General features: G+C 28.7%; 2 protein-coding genes across 2 annotated transcripts; both read right to left on the bottom strand.

The window, feature by feature from the left end:
• Window positions 1-4953: 4953 nt before the first annotated feature.
• Window positions 4954-11538, bottom strand: LOC111624919 (zinc finger protein 655-like). Its single transcript, XM_023367900.1, has 4 exons — window positions 11529-11538; window positions 11446-11450; window positions 6495-6710; window positions 4954-5599 (listed from the first exon to the last, which is right to left on the bottom strand). Exons 1-4 carry the CDS (start codon window positions 11536-11538, stop codon window positions 5147-5149), a joined length of 684 nt encoding a protein of 227 aa, XP_023223668.1. The 3' UTR covers window positions 4954-5146.
• Window positions 11539-12088: 550 nt separating this feature from the next.
• Window positions 12089-18120, bottom strand: LOC111624917 (zinc finger protein 761-like). Its single transcript, XM_023367899.1, has 4 exons — window positions 17991-18120; window positions 17501-17773; window positions 13437-13652; window positions 12089-12541 (listed from the first exon to the last, which is right to left on the bottom strand). The coding sequence occupies exons 1-4, from the start codon at window positions 17991-17993 to the stop codon at window positions 12089-12091; spliced, it is 945 nt and encodes a 314-aa protein (XP_023223667.1). The 5' UTR covers window positions 17994-18120.
• Window positions 18121-18303: the final 183 nt, after the last annotated feature.

Genomic DNA, 18303 nt, shown 5'->3' with positions numbered 1-18303 from the left:
GAAAAAAATGAATTTGTAAATTTGTTTCGTTTGATGGTTGTTTTCAGTTTTTAATACTTGTAGACATAATTCGCCCATGTAGAGATTACCATTTATTTGTTTTATAGCCTAGAAAGGAAGGTCGGTCGCCGAAAATATATTGTCTTAAACGCAGAAAACAAATAAATGGTGATCTCTACATGGAAGAATTATGTCTACAAGTATTAAAAAAATGAATATTTTTTGTAGAACATTTTTTATAGAACAATTAATACTAATTATTCAGGATAATCATCAATTTTATTCAAACAGCTGTCGTATACACTGTTGGATACGCGATATTAGAGTTATCTCTTACTAAATGTTACGAAAATAATTAATATTTTAATTTACGCTTTTTTGTATTCAAAGTTTAATTAAAACACATTAATGCTAATAAAGAAAATAATATAATACCCACTATTTTTTTATAAAACAAACTATATAATTCATTATATAAATTTAAAATTATATTTAAAAGAGGGTCTAATAGTATCTAAAATGTGGCTTAAAAATATATATTATTTAATTAATTAATAATAATAAAAGAACTGCTGACTAATGATTTCCAGAAATCATTTTTTAAATTAATGAATAATAGTTTTTTCCGACAAATATGTTCAAATGTATACTGAGCATACTAAGTTAAAAGCTGCTACGACTTTAAATCAACATTGCAGATATCCATCTAAACCATCTGCAGAAAAATGTCACATTATAAACGGTAATCTCGCAATTTTTAAAATTAAAAAAAATCTAATATATCTTTAGACAAACGAGAGATATAATCAAATTACATATACATTTTATAAAATATTTAAAACAGATATGGCAAAAACGGATATATAGTACTATACATACCAATACAGATTTTTTAGAACATCATATTTTTACAAACGATGTTTATAACGATTTAAAATCGTTATAAACATCGGAACAAGCGAAAATAAATTAGGATATTTTAGTGATGAAACTCTGTCCAAACAGATTATTTTATTTTGCTCTCTAAAACTGAAAATGTATTCTCATATTTTTTTGTATACGAAATATAAATACCTGTTAAGAAAATAAAAAAATCTGTTATAAAAACATTTATTCATTATAAATGTAAACATGTTTCATTTCATACTGAAGTACTTAAAAATCACAATACAAAATTAAAAGCAGAAATCGAGTAGTAATGACATATCTACAAAATTAAATTTATTTTTTCCATTTTACGATAAAAAAATTTATTTTAGATAATGGAACAGATGACTTATCATTCAGTCATTTCAGTGTCTACTTTTAATTCTTGCAGATATTTTGATATTATCATCAGCAGCTTCGAAATAGAACTTTTTAATAGTACAGTATAAAAAAAAGAAACTAATGTAATACATAACGTTTGTAGTAAAATTTATTTGTGTTTAAAACAGACATGTAATAAAGCAGCATCGTTAAAATTGCCAAATAATAAAAACTTATAAATGAAATCCTTTTATAATAAACGATAAAATAACATTACCGATATTCAACAAATATTTTATAAGATGTGATTATATGAAATGTAACAATAAATAAACATTTTATTTTTTAGAATTTGTATGTTTTAGAAAAGTTATTCGAAAATATAAAAGTCCAAAAAATAATTCTATCAGAGCAGCTGAATATGATACGTATTGTAATAGCGACATCGAAGTTAATTCGAATAAATATAAACTAATATTACTGATCGGGCTATTGAAATGCCAAATAACTGTTACTGTAGAATGACCCCAAAATTTTCTTTATTTTTAAATAATATTGTAATTATGGGAGAGTAATTGATTTTGACTCGCGACGAAACATAAGTGTCCTAATATATAATATTTGACAGCAAAATGTTACTATTAGAGCTGGAATAGCTACATTTCTTATAATTTTTGAGAAAATATGAATCGAACTTTTATAGAAAAACTTCAATAGGCTTTGGAAAAGGTACTGAAATTCACTTTTCTACTCAATTTAAATCTGTAATATTTTGTGTCAGAGGTAAGATGAAATGTAACATTTTATTTAACTGCAACAAAGTGCATTAAATTTGTTTAGAATAACGGTTAAATCTCACATATTCTACAAAAAGAATTTTTCAAACACCAAAAAAAAATCTGGAAGGATGTGATCGCATCATTCCTTAGAACTCCTTGCTTTTTCCAAAGTGATACATCAGATTGTATGTGTCACGAAAAACGTTCATCCGAAATTTACTTATTGATAAGAAAAAACTCAACATTACTAAAAAAAAAGCATCGAAATAAAGGGGAAGAATTTCTGAAACTAAAATAAAAAACATTGGAACCGACACCGAGAGTTTGCCGATTTTCTTGTTTTCTGTGTGAGTATTCCATCGTCGATCTTTTTCAACCATTCTTTGCCATGGAAATCCAAAGAAAAAACTGTACTATCAAGAATTATCCAACCAAGCTGAAAAGTTTCCATCTATTTATTCAGCTAATTCACGGCATCAAGATTTTGATCAAGCCGATTTGACCAATCAAGATATTCACCCTGACGCAAAAGAATGTAAGCTTTCTATCTTGGCTAACTTAGTATAAAGTAACAAAAAAAAGGTTACGCTAGCAACAAAGTAACAAATAAAGTAACAAAAAAGGTCTCCTGTTACTCTGCTGAAGCTTTATTCATTTCATGACACCAGAACGCTAGAACATTGTCTTATCTATACGTATACATTTTATATACAAAAACAAACGAAAATTTACAATTATTTGGTGTACGTACTCAATTTAAATTTGTAATTAATTCAGATAATGTAGACAAATAAACAAATAATATAAAAGAATTGTTTGTTTCATTGGAGCAATAGGCAACTCTCTGTCAACTGGGAAACTCTCTTGTTTTCAACAATAGTAAAACTTACTATTTGTCATTTTAAAAATTATATTACTGGAATATTATCAGTCAGCGAAACGATTTATGTAACACATTCAGTTCGGAATTCGCATATAAGTTAAATTAAGTTATTGTATGGAAACATTACAAATTTGTCGATTCATTAATACACAACATATTGATTATGCAAAATGAAATTTAATATGCCAATATCACAAATTAGACAAGAATTTCTTATTCAAGATTTTTAACCATCTTAATTAGAAAAAAATCTCTGAATTTTAAATTTTTTCAAATAATTTTATTACAAATTTTGTACATTACTTATATATAAAAAAAAGGTTTAAAATACCAAGAATTTTAAAAATTACAAATTTACGCAATCTAAAATATTATCTAAACTTGATTTTTGTTTCCCGGTTTATTTAGTTTATCAATTTTTTCAGACTGTCAAGAAAACAAGTGTTGTTTCAAATGATCTTTCTGTAGCTACGATTGCAACCTTAACAAAACGGAAAAAAGTGAGAGACGAACAACGCAAAAGTGATTCACTCAACTAACGAGAAATATAAAGGAAAAACACAATTTATTAATGTTTCTCACTAAAAATACGTTGATAGTAACTAATGAATACACTTATCTATCAATTAGTTTAATTAAATGCGAATAGCAAGAGAAAGGTTACTATCGGTCCGCAAAGAGTAAACGTCTTCTCATGTGATCAATCTCATAAAATGCTCGCTTAGTTTTTTACTACACAATTCAATGGCGAACGTTCTCGTCACTCGGAAGACGGTTCTAGGCTCCATGCAAAGATAAAGGTGATACACACGAAAATTTTTCTCCTGTATGAGTATGAGTAGTCATCTCCAAAAGATGTGTCATTTCTGAAAGTGAACAAAATTAAGGATAAAATCTTTAAGAACTTCACTCTTGAAATTCGAAATCTCAGGCTAAGTTCAACTTTAATTTATATATGAAATAATTATAATTTTTCAAGTTAGTAAAAATAGTAACCTTTTGTTATTGTGTAATATTTTTTTTTGTAACTTATTCGGAATCGTGCTTCTTCGAAACTGAATAACCAGAGAAATTTCGATTCTGCTGGTATCAGCAGTACAGTCAAAAGTAATGCTATAATATTTTACAATCGTCAATTAATAAATGCACAGTGGTTTTTCGAACTTTTTTCTAATAGGGGAAAAGGTTCGAAGGCTCTCTAGACAAATTGTCTAGCTCTATCCGATTTTGGAAGCATTCCGTGTCTTTTTAAAAAAGCAGGAGAACGTCTATTACTAATATATTTTAGACATACAATTACGATAAATTGTATTGGATTTCTTTTGTATAATAAGTTGACTTTTCGAATCACCTATATATCACCAATTCGCGGAATCAACAGAATTTTCGTAACAGAAGTACCATTTACATCTGTACCTATATTTCTTCTCTTTATTGCACTATCCTTGCTTTACTCGGTATCATGTTCTGATCCGTTCTATTTAAATATATTATGAATAAATAACCCATAAAAATACAGCCATAACTGATCAATATCGACATACTAAGAAGAGATGAAAAGCTTTTACGAAGTTTAAAAAAGTCACAAGTTACCTGACCTACTAATAAACAAAATGCAACTGAGAACTGAAAAAATCGCATTGGTTTGCTTGACGTTGAGGAACCGCTTCTCTTACCTGGTATCATTGTCTCAATGCCTCACCCCAGGCACTGACCCTGGTTTTATGCAGTAATTGTTAAAATATTTAGTTGGAGACATCAGCTGGTTGATATAGAGTTTTTGTAGAATAATTTACACTGTCATTGATTACCCATTTGAACACATTAAAAATGTAAATATTAGTTTGCTTTTCTTTGTTTTATAGTACAATAAATGTAACTTGTTTGAATTATACATTTAATATTATTATTCTGAAGTAATTTCTTTTAAGCGTAGTACAATTTTACTTTTAGCTGTGAATGCGTACTTATCGTTAAATGTTTTCTAATTTAAAATACAAAAATAAAATAATTTTACTCGTAAAATTAACGATAATTGCAATTTATTATTTTTTTTTACTTTTTATTACTAACAGGAATTTTATTAATTTATTGTAATTTCTTTATTAAATTTTTAATGAAGAAAATTGTTGCAATTCTTTATGTATTCAATCGAAAAGCTTACAAAGCTCCTCTAAAAGCAATTCTTTTTCCAAGTGTTCTCTGATATCTAGGACGGAATGTTCTCAGGCAGTAGTTATGTGATATCATTCTGCTGTGCAAGAGAATCATCGTCTTTTCTTGTTTCAAAAATATGGATATTTTCTATGTTTTGTATTGCTGGATTCTCTATAAAAAAGTCTTCTTCTGTGAGATCTAAGACGGGAATTTCGGCCGTAATTGAATGTTCTGCAATCCATTCTTCGTATATATCAGAAGGATCATTTTCTTTTGTTGTTTCTTTTTCAGATTCATGGTTGTATCCTCCTTGTATAGAAGTGAATTCACTACAAAAATCTTCTTCTGTAATTTTTAGAACGGGAAGTTTAGATTTGATCTGATGTTGGGCGATCCATTCCTCGTATATGTCAGTGTAGTCATCACTGATTACTTGTCTTTCAGAGCCAGGGCTGTGACGCTCGTATTGACTAGTTTGTGAAGAAATATCGCGCTGTTCACTGAAATCATGATTTTTAGCAACCTTATTTTCCTGTGGAAAAAATAGAATATTTTTAAAAGTATTCGTTCTATCATTGAGCTGACTACTAATTAATTCTAAAAAGTTTTTAATACAGTATTTTGAAATAAATTTTCTCATTTTTATGTACAGTAAAACCAAATAAACTGTTATGTAGTATGCTATTAATAGTAATTTTTGCTACAAGATAACTGAATGACCGAGGAGGTTACTTTGATAACCTACAACTCTTGGGGATCCCGCATCTAATTGTAACGAACAGCCGGAAGAAGTTTTATTGAAGTCTGTCTTAATATATCGGGTCTTCCCCACACTACTCGAGTGATGTCCGACCTGTACGGAATCTACGGCTATTTTACTATTTTTAATATGTAAAATAATCTAAATCTTGTTTCTCTAATCCATAGTTACTTCAAATTCCGTACTGTTTTTCTTAGAACTCCATTAGTGGTTTGTTGAAATTATCTTTAATTTATTATATTTAGACACATTTTGCACACTTCATTATTTGTTATAATATTCAATATTTCTAGAGGAATAAACATACTAAACGACGCCATATTGGTGACTGTCTCTTGGTGCCTCAAGTAGTAAGAATCAGAAGTAACTGTGATAATCTGACGGTTTATCTAACAGCGCATTATAAAGCGCCTAATTGTTTGACCAGTCGTATTGCGGAACGTGAAATCTCATTGAATTAAGTGGGAGTTTGATTTATTCTTCATGTATAGTGTATGAACCCTAGTTAGCTTTCTTATAAAAAACATAGACCTTGAAAACCAACTAAACTAATAATTTGTCTGTAACATATATATAAATTATAATAATAAATAAGTGACATTATTTCATTATTTTAATAATCAAAGATTTGTTAAAAATTCTTTGCGAAAAATATCTCTACACTTACCTCGAAGAAAGATGGAGTTTCCTCTTTCGGATGCTTCCTTCGTTTATGTGCTTTTAAATTTTGTTTATGACTGAAGCTTTTGTTACAAATGTTACATGAGTTTGGTAGTTCCCTGGTGTGAGTTCTAATGTGAGCTCTTAAAGTAAGTGGAGATAAGAAAAGTTTTGGGCAAATAGGGCATTTACGGCTTTTGATCTTCGGATCATTCGCTGAAATCTAATTATCCAATAATTTAAGAGTTAATTAATCACAATACATTCAATCACGTAACTCTATAATTGTAAGTAATTTTTGTGAATAATTAATAAAAATAAAGTTCCGAATCACGAATTTCTACAATTTTTTTTAGTGTCTTCATCTTAAAATTAAAAATAAAATTATTCAGTTCAAGTTTTACTAAAAATATTTTTATGGAATTGATTATATAAATAACCCAGCAACGAGTTGTTTAATATTTCTGGCATCATTGGGTGGCGCAGTCTGTTGTAAGTTTCTATTACAAATTTTTTTATAGTTTTAACTATTTTATAACAAAACAAAATAAAAAAAAATATCAATCTCAGCTTTTAAAAAATACTTAATAAAACAAAAGAGCTTCTTATTTGTGTACTATTCTGAGAAATGATAAAGACATGCTAAAGAAAAAAGAAAAAAGAAAAACTGGCCGTATATAGAATTCCATTTGAAAATCAGCGATTAGGAATTAAGATAAACTACATTGGAGTCACAAGCAGAAATTTAGCTCTTAGACTTAAGAAACGAAAGTATGACATTAATAAAAGGTACTGCAACGCAGTTTTGTCAAGTATGGCAGAAGCGGTAGACTCTGTTGTTAAATAAAGTGAAGCAACTATACTCAAGACCAGCTTTACCCATCATTAGCTTTGAAAGAAGAATATATTGAAATCTATAAAAGTAATTGTATTAATGCAAAGGATGCAGAAGATTAGCTTCTGCATAAAAATTCTACATAAAAAAAAATTAAAACAAATATTCTTACAAATGCGTGTACACCGAACATGGCTAATTCCTGTAGGTTGAAAACGTTAGTGTTTAATTAAATAAAGAATTGTCAGCGATAGAAGCTATTGGATGAGTATTATAAAAAAAACTGTAAATGCTGATAAGTAGTAAAATCTTCATTAAGTAAAATCTTCTCGAGATATGACACACGACTCAGTTTATCTGTCCATTTTTTCGATCTCTAATTACCAAAATTTAATAGCATCAATTTCCTAATACACAAACATCCANAATTACATATACATTTTATAAAATATTTAAAACAGATATGGCAAAAACGGATATATAGTACTGTACATACCAATACAGATTTTTTAGAACATCATATTTTTACAAACGATGTTTATAACGATTTTAAATCGTTATAAACATCGAAACAAGCGAAAATAAATTAGGATATTTTAGTGATGAAACTCTGTCCAAACAGATTATTTTATTTTGCTCTCTAAAACTGAAAATGTATTCTCATATTTTTTTGTATACGAAATATAAATACCTGTTAAGAAAATAAAAAAATCTGTTATAAAAACATTTATTCATTATAAATGTAAACATGTTTCATTTCATACTGAAGTACTTAAAAATCACAATACAAAATTAAAAGCAGAAATCGATTAGTAATGACATATCTACAAAATTAAATTTATTTTTTCCATTTTACGATAAAAAAATTTATTTTAGATAATGGAACAGATGACTTATCATTCAGTCATTTCAGTGTCTACTTTTAATTCTTGCAGATATTTTGATATTATCATCAGCAGCTTCGAAATAGAACTTTTTAATAGTACAGTATAGAAAAAAAGAAACTCATGTAATACATAACGTTTGTAGTAAAATTTATTTGTGTTTAAAACAGACATGTAATAAAGCAGCATCGTTAAAATTGCCAAATAATAAAAACTTATAAATGAAATCCTTTTATAATAAACGATAAAATAACATTACCGATATTCAACAAATATTTTATAAGATGTGATTATATGAAATGTAACAATAAATAAACATTTTATTTTTTAGAATTTGTATGTTTTAGAAAAGTTATTCGAAAATATAAAAGTCCAAAAAATAATTCTATCAGAGCAGCTGAATATGATACGTATTGTAATAGCGACATCGAAGTTAATTCGAATAAATATAAACTAATATTACTGATCGGGCTATTGAAATGCCAAATAACTGTTACTGTAGAATGACCCCAAAATTTTCTTTATTTTTAAATAATATTGTAATTATGGGAGAGTAATTGATTTTGACTCGCGACGAAACATAAGTGTCCTAATATATAATATTTGACAGCAAAATGTTACTATTAGAGCTGGAATAGCTACATTTCTTATAATTTTTGAGAAAATATGAATCGAACTTTCATAGAAAAACTTCAATAGGCTTTGGAAAAGGTACTGAAATTCACTTTTCTACTCAATTTAAATCTGTAATATTTTGTGTCAGAGGTAAGATGAAATGTAACATTTTATTTAACTGCAACAAAGTGCATTAAATTTGTTTAGAATAACGGTTAAATCTCACATATTCTACAAAAAGAATTTTTCAAACACCAAAAAAAAATCTGGAAGGATGTGATCGCATCATTCCTTAGAACTCCTTGCTTTTTCCAAAGTGATACATCAGATTGTATGTGTCACGAAAAACGTTCATCCGAAATTTACTTATTGATAAGAAAAAACTCAACATTACTAAAAAAAAAGCATCGAAATAAAGGGGAAGAATTTCTGAAACTAAAATAAAAAACATTGGAACCGACACCGAGAGTTTGCCGATTTTCTTGTTTTCTGTGTGAGTATTCCATCGTCGATCTTTTTCAACCATTCTTTGCCATGGAAATCCAAAGAAAAAACTGTACTATCAAGAATTATCCAACCAAGCTGAAAAGTTTCCATCTATTTATTCAGCTAATTCACGGCATCAAGATTTTGATCAAGCCGATTTGACCAATCAAGATATTCACCCTGACGCAAAAGAATGTAAGCTTTCTATCTTGGCTAACTTAGTATAAAGTAACAAAAAAAAGGTTACGCTAGCAACAAAGTAACAAATAAAGTAACAAAAAAGGTCTCCTGTTACTCTGCTGAAGCTTTATTCATTTCATGACACCAGAACGCTAGAACATTGTCTTATCTATACGTATACATTTTATATACAAAAACAAACGAAAATTTACAATTATTTGGTGTACGTACTCAATTTAAATTTGTAATTAATTCAGATAATGTAGACAAATAAACAAATAATATAAAAGAATTGTTTGTTTCATTGGAGCAATAGGCAACTCTCTGTCAACTGGGAAACTCTCTTGTTTTCAACAATAGTAAAACTTACTATTTGTCATTTTAAAAATTATATTACTGGAATATTATCAGTCAGCGAAACGATTTATGTAACACATTCAGTTCGGAATTCGCATATAAGTTAAATTAAGTTATTGTATGGAAACATTACAAATTTGTCGATTCATTAATACACAACATATTGATTATGCAAAATGAAATTTAATATGCCAATATCACAAATTAGACAAGAATTTCTTATTCAAGATTTTTAACCATCTTAATTAGAAAAAAATCTCTGAATTTTAAATTTTTTCAAATAATTTTATTACAAATTTTGTACATTACTTATATATAAAAAAAAGGTTTAAAATACCAAGAATTTTAAAAATTACAAATTTACGCAATCTAAAATATTATCTAAACTTGATTTTTGTTTCCCGGTTTATTTAGTTTATCAATTTTTTCAGACTGTCAAGAAAACAAGTGTTGTTTCAAATGATCTTTCTGTAGCTACGATTGCAACCTTAACAAAACGGAAAAAAGTGAGAGACGAACAACGCAAAAGTGATTCACTCAACTAACGAGAAATATAAAGGAAAAACACAATTTATTAATGTTTCTCACTAAAAATACGTTGATAGTAACTAATGAATACACTTATCTATCAATTAGTTTAATTAAATGCGAATAGCAAGAGAAAGGTTACTATCGGTCCGCAAAGAGTAAACGTCTTCTCATGTGATCAATCTCATAAAATGCTCGCTTAGTTTTTTACTACACAATTCAATGGCGAACGTTCTCGTCACTCGGAAGACGGTTCTAGGCTCCATGCAAAGATAAAGGTGATACACACGAAAATTTTTCTCCTGTATGAGTATGAGTAGTCATCTCCAAAAGATGTGTCATTTCTGAAAGTGAACAAAATTAAGGATAAAATCTTTAAGAACTTCACTCTTGAAATTCGAAATCTCAGGCTAAGTTCAACTTTAATTTATATACAAAATAATTATAATTTTTCAAGTTAGTAGAAATAATAACCTTTTGTTATTGTGTAATATTTTTTTTTTTGTAACTTATTCGGAATCGTGCTTCTTCGAAACTGAATAACCAGAGAAATTTCGATTCTGCTGGTATCAGCAGTACAGTCAAAAGTAATGCTATAATATTTTACAATCGTCAATTAATAAATGCACAGTGGTTTTTCGAACTTTTTTCTAATAGGGGAAAAGGTTCGAAGGCTCTCTAGACAAATTGTCTAGCTCTATCCGATTTTGGAAGCATTCCGTGTCTTTTTAAAAAAGCAGGAGAACGTCTATTACTAATATATTATAGACATACAATTACGATAAATTGTATTGGATTTCTTTTGTATAATAAGTTGACTTTTCGAATCACCTATATATCACCAATTCGCGGAATCAACAGAATTTTCGTAACAGAAGTACCATTTACATCTGTACCTATATTTCTTCTCTTTATTGCACTATCCTTGCTTTACTCGGTATCATGTTCTGATCCGTTCTATTTAAATATATTATGAATAAATAACCCATAAAAATACAGCCATAACTGATCAATATCGACATACTAAGAAGAGATGAAAAGCTTTTACGAAGTTTAAAAAAGTCACAAGTTACCTGACCTACTAATAAACAAAATGCAACTGAGAACTGAAAAAATCGCATTGGTTTGCTTGACGTTGAGGAACCGCTTCTCTTACCTGGTATCATTGTCTCAATGCCTCACCCCAGGCACTGACCCTGGTTTTATGCAGTAATTGTTAATATATTTAGTTGGAGACATCAGCTGGTTGATATAGAGTTTTTGTAGAATAATTTACACTGTCATTGATTACCCATTTGAACACATTAAAAATGTAAATATTAGTTTGCTTTTCTTTGTTTTATAGTACAATAAATGTAACTTGTTTGAATTATACATTTAATATTATTATTCTGAAGTAATTTCTTTTAAGCGTAGTACAATTTTACTTTTAGCTGTGAATGCGTACTTATCGTTAAATGTTTTCTAATTTAAAATACAAAAATAAAATAATTTTACTCGTAAAATTAACGATAATTGCAATTTATTATTTTTTTTTACTTTTTATTACTAACAGGAATTTTATTAATTTATTGTAATTTCTTTATTAAATTTTTAATGAAGAAAATTGTTGCAATTCTTTATGTATTCAATCGAAAAGCTTACAAAGCTCCTCTAAAAGCAATTCTTTTTCCAAGTGTTCTCTGATATCTAGGACGGAATGTTCTCAGGCAGTAGTTATGTGATATCATTCTGCTGTGCAAGAGAATCATCGTCTTTTCTTGTTTCAAAAATATGGATATTTTCTATGTTTTGTATTGCTGGATTCTCTATAAAAAAGTCTTCTTCTGTGAGATCTAAGACGGGAATTTCGGCCGTAATTGAATGTTCTGCAATCCATTCTTCGTATATATCAGAAGGATCATTTTCTTTTGTTGTTTCTTTTTCAGATTCATGGTTGTATCCTCCTTGTATAGAAGTGAATTTACTACAAAAATCTTCTACTGTAATTTTTAGAACGGGAAGTTTAGATTTGATCTGATGTTGGGCGATCCATTCCTCGTATATGTCAGTGTAGTCATCACTGATTACTTGTCTTTCAGAGCCAGGGCTGTGACGCTCGTATTGACTAGTTTGTGAAGAAATATCGCGCTGTTCACTGAAATCATGATTTTTAGCAACCTTATTTTCCTGTGGAAAAAATAGAATATTTTTAAAAGTATTCGTTCTATCATTGAGCTGACTACTAATTAATTCTAAAAAGTTTTTAATACAGTATTTTGAAATAAATTTTCTCATTTTTATGTACAGTAAAACCAAATAAACTGTTATGTAGTATGCTATTAATAGTAATTTTTGCTACAAGATAACTGAATGACCGAGGAGATTACTTTGATAACCTACAACTCTTGGGGATCCCGCATCTAATTCTAACGAACAGCCGGAAGAAGTTTTATTGAAGTCTGTCTTAATATATCGGGTCTTCCCCACACTACTCGAGTGATGTCCGACCTGTACGGAATCTACGGCTATTTTACTATTTTTAATATGTAAAATAATCTAAATCTTGTTTCTCTAATCCATAGTTACTTCAAATTCCGTACTGTTTTTCTTAGAACTCCATTAGTGGTTTGTTGAAATTATCTTTAATTTATTATATTTAGACACATTTTGCACACTTCATTATTTGTTATAATATTCAATATTTCTAGAGGAATAAACATACTAAACGACGCCATATTGGTGACTGTCTCTTGGTGCCTCAAGTAGTAAGAATCAGAAGTAACTGTGATAATCTGACGGTTTATCTAACAGCGCATTATAAAGCGCCTAATAGTTTGACCAGTCGTATTGCAGAACGTAAAATCTCATTGAATTAAGTGGGAGTTTGATTTATCCTCTTTGTATAGTGTATGAACCCTAGTTAGCTTTCTTATAAGGAACCTAGACCTTGAAAACCAACTAAACTAATAATTTGGCTGTAGCATACATATAAATTATAACAATAAATAAGTGACATTATTTCATTACTTTAATAATCAAATATTTGTTAAAAATTCTTTGCGAGAAATATTTCTACACTTACCTCGAAGAAAGATGGAGTTTCCTCTTTCGGATGCTTCCTTCGTTTATGTGCTTTTAAATTTTGTTTATGACTGAAGCTTTTGTTACAAATGTTACATGAGTATGGTAGTTCCCTGGTGTGAGTTCTAATGTGAGCTCTTAAAGTAAGTGGAGATAAGAAAAGTTTTGGGCAAATAGGGCATTTACGGCTTTTGATCTTCGGATCATTCGCTGAAATCTAATTATCCAATAATTTAAGAGTTAATTAATCACAATACATTCAATCACGTAACTCTATAATTGTAAGTAATTTTTGTGAATAATTAATAAAAATAAAGTTCCGAATCACGAATTTCTACAATTTTTTTTAGTGTCTTCATCTTAAAATTAAAAATAAAATTATTCAGTTCAAGTTTTACTAAAAATATTTTTATGGAATTGATTATATAAATAACCCAGCAACGAGTTGTTTAATATTTCTGGCATCATTGGGTGGCGCAGTCTGTTGTAAGTTTCTATTACAAATTTTTTTATAGTTTTAACTATTTTATAACAAAACAAAATAAAAAAAAATATCAATCTCAGCTTTTAAAAAATACTTAATAAAACAAAAGAGCTTCTTATTTGTGTACTATTCTGAGAAATGATAAAGACATGCTAAAGAAAAAAGAAAAAAGAAAAACTGGCCGTATATAGAATTCCATTTGAAAATCAGCGATTAGGAATTAAGATAAACTACATTGGAGTCACAAGCAGAAATTTAGCTCTTAGACTTAAGAAACGAAAGTATGACATTAATAAAAGGTACTGCAACGCAGTTTTGTCAAGTATGGCAGAAGCGGTAGACTCTGTTGTTAAATAAAGTGAAGCAACTATACTCAAGACCAGCTTTACCCATCATTAGCTTTGAAAGAAGAATATATTGAAATCTATAAAAGTAATTGTATTAATGCAAAGGATGCAGAAGATTAGCTTCTGCATAAAAATTCTACATAAAAAAAAATTAAAACAAATATTCTTACAAATGCGTGTACACCGAACATGGCTAATTCCTGTAGGTTGAAAACGTTNGTTGTAATTATTTTAATTATTTTTATTTCCAAACTGATTTTAACCAGTTCTATAGTAAGGTAACATTCCAATAGACAATATGCAAAGATTTTTTTTTCAGTTTACAGCAGTATTTATTACACAAAATTTAAGTAAAGCTTAACATGCCGATCTTGCCCCGGTCTCTCCTAAATTATTTAGCAACGGGTTGTTCAATATTTCTGGCGTCATTCGGTGGCCTCATCTGTTGTAAGTTTCTATTAGAAATATATTTTTATACTTTTTAACTATTTTAAAATAAAAAAATACTAACTAAATATCAATCTCAGCTTTTAAAAAATACTTAATAAACATTCAACACCTTTTATGGCTGAGAATTTTTTATTTAAAAACGCAAACAAATCAGTTTAAAATCGTCAAGTTCACTTTTAATAAAAACATCAAGGACATCGTGAAACAAGTATCGGTCAATAAATACTCTCAAAATAGTTTACAAAAGAGCTCCTAATTTGTGTACTATTCTCAGAAATGATAAAGACATGCTTAAGAAAAAAGAAAAACCGGCCGTATATGGAATTCCATTTGAAAATCAGCGATTAGGAATTAAGATAAACTACATTGGAGTCACAAGAAGAAATTTAGCTCTCAGACTTAAGGAACAAAAGTATGACATTAATAAAATGGTACTGTAAAGTTTTGTCAAGTATGGCACAAGCGGAAGACTCTGTTATTAAATAAAGTGAAAAAACTATACTCAAGACCAGCAGTATCCATCATTAGCTTTGAAAGAACAAAATATTGAAATCTATAAAAGTAAATAAGGAATAATTGTATTAATGCAAATGGTGCGGATGATTAGCTTCTGCATAAAAATTCTACATAAAAGAAAAATTAAAACAAATATTTTTACAAATGCCTGTACACCGAACATGGCTAATTCCTGTAGGTTGAAAACGTTTGTGTTTAATTAAATAAAGAATTGTCAGCGATAGAAGCTATTGGATGAGTATTATAAAAAAACTGTAAATGCTGATAAGTAGTAAAATCTTCATTAAGTCTGACTCTACTCGAGATATGACACACGACTCAGTTTATCTCCCCATTTTTTCGATCTCTAATTACCAAAATTTAATAGCATCAATTTCCTAATATACAAACATCCATGCAAATTTTAGAAAATTTCGACAAAAAACACAAAAGTTATTCAGCTTCAAACAGTGTCAACACAACCATGCCACACACGCTAACATCCATTCGTATAAAAATTGCCCCTGAATTTTTTGCATTTCTCGACATTTTAAAGCTCTTTGAGTCCAAAATGTAAAAGTCTTTATGGGTCACTTTTTGACTGATCGCTATACTTTTTTTGTATGATATTTGTTAAGCTCATAGACCGAAATCGCTCATTGAGCGAAAAAAACGGCCACGAAGCGAAATTCGTATCGAGGCTTTCATGATATTTGACCATGACGCGTTTTGGTTAATGAATTTAGAATTTCTGAGAGTAACTTTATTAACATTCAGGACGAGCCTTTAACTTCACACTTTGCTCAGCATCCACATTGTCATCTGAAAGTAAACAATGATTTATAATGTGTCACTGTAAAACATTGTTTTGCAACGAGGGCGATAACGTTCCATATGGGCGTTTATTCATGTTGGAGAGCGATTAGTAACAATTTGTATTTTGGGGAGCGAAAAACAATTTTCTGGGCGATATAGTAAAACATTGCATTAAGAATAATTACATATTTTATTTGTTATATGGAATCACAATTAAAAAAATAACATTGTACTAGTACATAGATGTTTAATTTTTTACAAAGTATATAATTATCAATAAACTAATAAACCCAACAAAATTTTTTTCGAAGTGAAGGGGCGATATCACGTAACGGTTTTATTGAAAAGGCGATGATTCGTTAGATATTGAGAAACATTGCTGTAAAAGATACTACATTGATAAAAAAATGCAAATGTCGCTTAAGGAAAATAAAATGCAAGTCGAAATGTTACGGTAATAGTTCTTGTGAAAATAAAAAATTCAAACATTATTGTTCTCATTAAAAAAAAAACTGATTTATTAATAAAACGGCCTGACAGAGAAATTACTTTTAGTAAATTAGTTGTTAGAAAACGTTGACATATCGAACACCGCAACAGATTTTCACAAATGATTACATGTTGTAGAAAAGTAACCAAGTAACCTAAGCTAACTTAACCTAACCAGAAGACATCGTTGTCAAATACTATGAAAGCCACGACACGAATTTCGCTTCGAGGCCGTTTTGAAACGACCACAACGAGTTCTGGCCTTTTTTTCGCTCACTGAGCGATTTCGGTCTTTGAGCCTAACATATATAACACCGAGAAAGTGAAATGTAGCTGATGAGAATTTTTCACAGTTTCTTGTGTAGAGTTTCTCATGATTGATATTTGTAATTGACCACAGTCGTACAACAGTTTTTCAAAGTCTTTTTCATTCTGCTCAATATTCTGTTTTCTATTATTAATTGCCACACAATGAATCGAGAGAGTAGTTTTTAAGAAAAATGAAAATAAATAAAGTTAATTCACAATCTCGGAATAAATTTCAAAACTAGTAACGAAAAGAAAGGTAAAATTTCTGCTATCAAAATAATAATAATCATGATTATTTATTGTCGTTATTATTATTATTTTACTCTCAGTTTCAGTAACTTAAAACGGTTTCATTGATTGTTATTTCTAAAATGCTTTATATATTCAGATAAAATTATAGCGTATGTGTATACAGTTGACTCCCATAACACTGTTGATTTTTCCGTTTTATATGAATTCCATGTTGTACGAGTCACTTAGATTTTACAAATACGTGAGCCGTTCACAACCAGGCACACGTATTTGTAAAATCTAAGTGACTCGTACAACATAGAATTCATATAAAACGGAAAAATCAACAGTGTTATAGGGGGTTCGACTGTATTTTATAAAATTTATCATTTTAACTATCGAAATGTATGTATAAAAAATACACAGATTTGCTGTAATATTTACTTTAGATAAAAACTCTTCACCATGTGAGTACACGTGTTGTTCCAAGTCACGTTTTCGTTTAAAACATTTTTCACAGCCTTTCAGATTGCACTTGAATGGTCTTTCATCCGAATGCACTATCATGTGCTGTGTTAAATTGCTTTTAGTCGAAAATTTCTTTTTACACAATTTGCATTTAAACGGCTTTTCACCAGTGTGAGTCCTTATGTGAATTCGTAAATCATATTCACACTGACAGTTTTTCCTGCATATTGTGCATTCGTGTGTTCCGTCCTTTTAAAAACAATCATTGAGTAAAAATAATTAAATTAAATAGAAACTATTTATAGAAATGTAAATTACTGTGATATGTTAAAATCTGTTAAATCTATAATATTTGTACTATCTTCTAGACGAAATTAAAATTGAAAGTTTCTATCGTTTATTGAATTTTTAATAAAACATTTAGCCAAATTAATAATTTATTTTACGAAATAAACATTTTACTTACCATTTATGATTCCAGTTAATTTAGTTTGATTAAAAATACCATAAATTTAGTTTTATTAATGAAGTATTGAAATTTTTTCTAAAATGGAAACAACAATGGACAGCAATAATATAATGCTTTTATTATTATCTAAGAATGAACAATTTTTTATGTCTCTAAACATGAGAATAGTCGGAAACATAAACTGATATAATTATGTGAAAAAATTCTAAAAATCCAGGACGTAATATAATTATAAAAATTTATTGCAAAAATACAAAGTATTACACACAATGCGAATACGAATTCTTGTCTTCTAATTCGTCCTGTTTTA

This window comes from Centruroides sculpturatus, unplaced genomic scaffold (assembly GCF_000671375.1).
Source record: "Centruroides sculpturatus isolate CEXI.00-Female unplaced genomic scaffold, Cexi_2.0 scaffold365, whole genome shotgun sequence".
In the NCBI taxonomy this organism is placed as follows: Eukaryota; Metazoa; Arthropoda; class Arachnida; order Scorpiones; family Buthidae; genus Centruroides; species Centruroides sculpturatus.
This window is presented reverse-complemented; position numbering and strand designations above follow the sequence as displayed.